Genomic DNA, 1,673 nt, shown 5'->3' on the forward strand with positions numbered 1-1,673 from the left:
ACTGAATATATATTCTAGAACCTTACTGAACTGATATTCTAGAACTTTACTGAACATATATTCTAGAACCTTACTGAACTGATATTCTAGAACTTTACTGAACTGATATTCTAGAACCTTACCTGAACTGATATTCTAGAACCTTACTGAACTGATATTCTAGAACCTTGCTGAACGGATATTCTAGAACCTTGCTGAACGGATATTCTAGAACCTTACTGAACTGATATTCTAGAACCTCACTGAACTGATATTCTAGAACCTCACTGAACTGATATTCTAGAACCTTACTGAACTGATATTCTAGAACCTTACTGAACTAATATTCTAGAACCTTACTGAACTGATCCAGACCCATAAAATGGAAGTAAAGTGCTTCAATGAATCCAACTCGTAAAAAATGTTTTAATTACAATGAAAAGTGAAGAAAAACACATCATTAATAATAATAATCTCACCAGGATAATGTTTTTATTCAGGGACAACGGCCTGATGCTATTGGTCAAGACCAGACAATCAATCAATCAATCAAATGTATTTATAAAGCCTCAGCAGATGTCACAAAGTGCTTAACCAGAAAACCAGCCTGAAACCCCCAGCATGTCTGATGTTATCAGGGTCAATTTAAATTACAGACGATTCACAAAGTGAACCAAACTCCAATTCAAACTCAAAATGTTCCTAATTTAAAAGTTTTGAAGATAATTAGATTTGGAATGTTTGTGAACTTCCTGAATTGACTGAAATTTAAATGGAATTTGACCCCAATCCTGGTTGTTATTGGTCAAGACCAGACAAGGGCTGATGTTATTGGTCAAGAGCAGACAAGGGCTGATGTTATTGGTCAAGACTGTTCTACTCTATTTCAGTGTGTTCTTTTCTCACAAGGCACTGCACACTCAGGAGTCCAGTTCTGACCTTCATGAAGTGTGTTTAAGCGTGCATTCATAAGTGCATGTGTTTGTGTGTGTGTGTCTGTCTGCGTGTGTGAGAATTTACGTCTGTCCGTGTGTCTGCGTCCGTGTGTCTGCGTCCGTGTGTCTGCGTCCGTGTGTCTGTGTGAGGGTCTGTTTACTGGTCCTTCTTGCTCATCATGTGTCTGTTGTACTGGGAGTCAGTGTGCAGTATCTTGTCCCACCAGGTAAAGGTTGAGGCGTAGTTCCCTACGAAGTTCATATGGTGGAAGTCATGGAAACGAGCTCCGGCATAGAACGGGATCAGGTGGAGAGGGTTGAGAGGGATGTCATACCCACTGGAGAGAGGAGAGGGGAGAGAGGAGGGAGAGGAGGAGAGAGGGGAGGGAGAGAGAGGAGGAGAGAGGGGAGAGGAGGAGAGGAGAGGAGAGGGAGAGGGGAGGACAGAGGGGAGGAGAGAGGGAGGGGAGAGGGAGGGGAGAGAGAGAGAGAGGAGAGAGGGAGGGAGGAGGAGAGGGGAGGACAGAGGGGAGGAGAGAGGGAGAGGAGAGGAGAGGAGGAGGACAGAGGGAGGGAGGACGGGAGGGAGAGAGAGAGGAGGTGAGAGGGAGGGAGGATAGAGGAGGGAGGAGAGAGGGAGGAGAGAGGAGGAGAGAGGGAGGAGAGGAGAGGAGAGGAGAGGAGAGGAGAGGAGAGGAGAGGAGAGGAGAGGAGAGGAGAGGGAGAGGGGAGGACAGAGGGGAGGAGAGAGGGAGGGGA

General features: G+C 45.7%; 1 protein-coding gene across 3 annotated transcripts in view; it reads right to left on the minus strand.

Moving 5' to 3' along the window:
- Window positions 1–391: 391 nt before the first annotated feature.
- msmo1 (methylsterol monooxygenase 1) overlaps window positions 392–1,673 on the minus strand; it is a 15,237-nt gene continuing 13,955 nt past the window's right edge. For all 3 annotated transcript variants that reach the window (XM_071408505.1, XM_071408507.1, XM_071408506.1), the window contains one exon: window positions 392–1,252. In XM_071408505.1, the coding sequence (XP_071264606.1) occupies window positions 1,072–1,252 (181 nt within the window). In that variant the 3' untranslated portion in view covers window positions 392–1,071. The remainder of the gene's footprint in view (window positions 1,253–1,673) is intronic.

The sequence above is a fragment of the Salvelinus alpinus genome, chromosome 6 (genome assembly GCF_045679555.1).
Source record: "Salvelinus alpinus chromosome 6, SLU_Salpinus.1, whole genome shotgun sequence".
Taxonomy (NCBI): domain Eukaryota; kingdom Metazoa; phylum Chordata; class Actinopteri; order Salmoniformes; family Salmonidae; genus Salvelinus; species Salvelinus alpinus.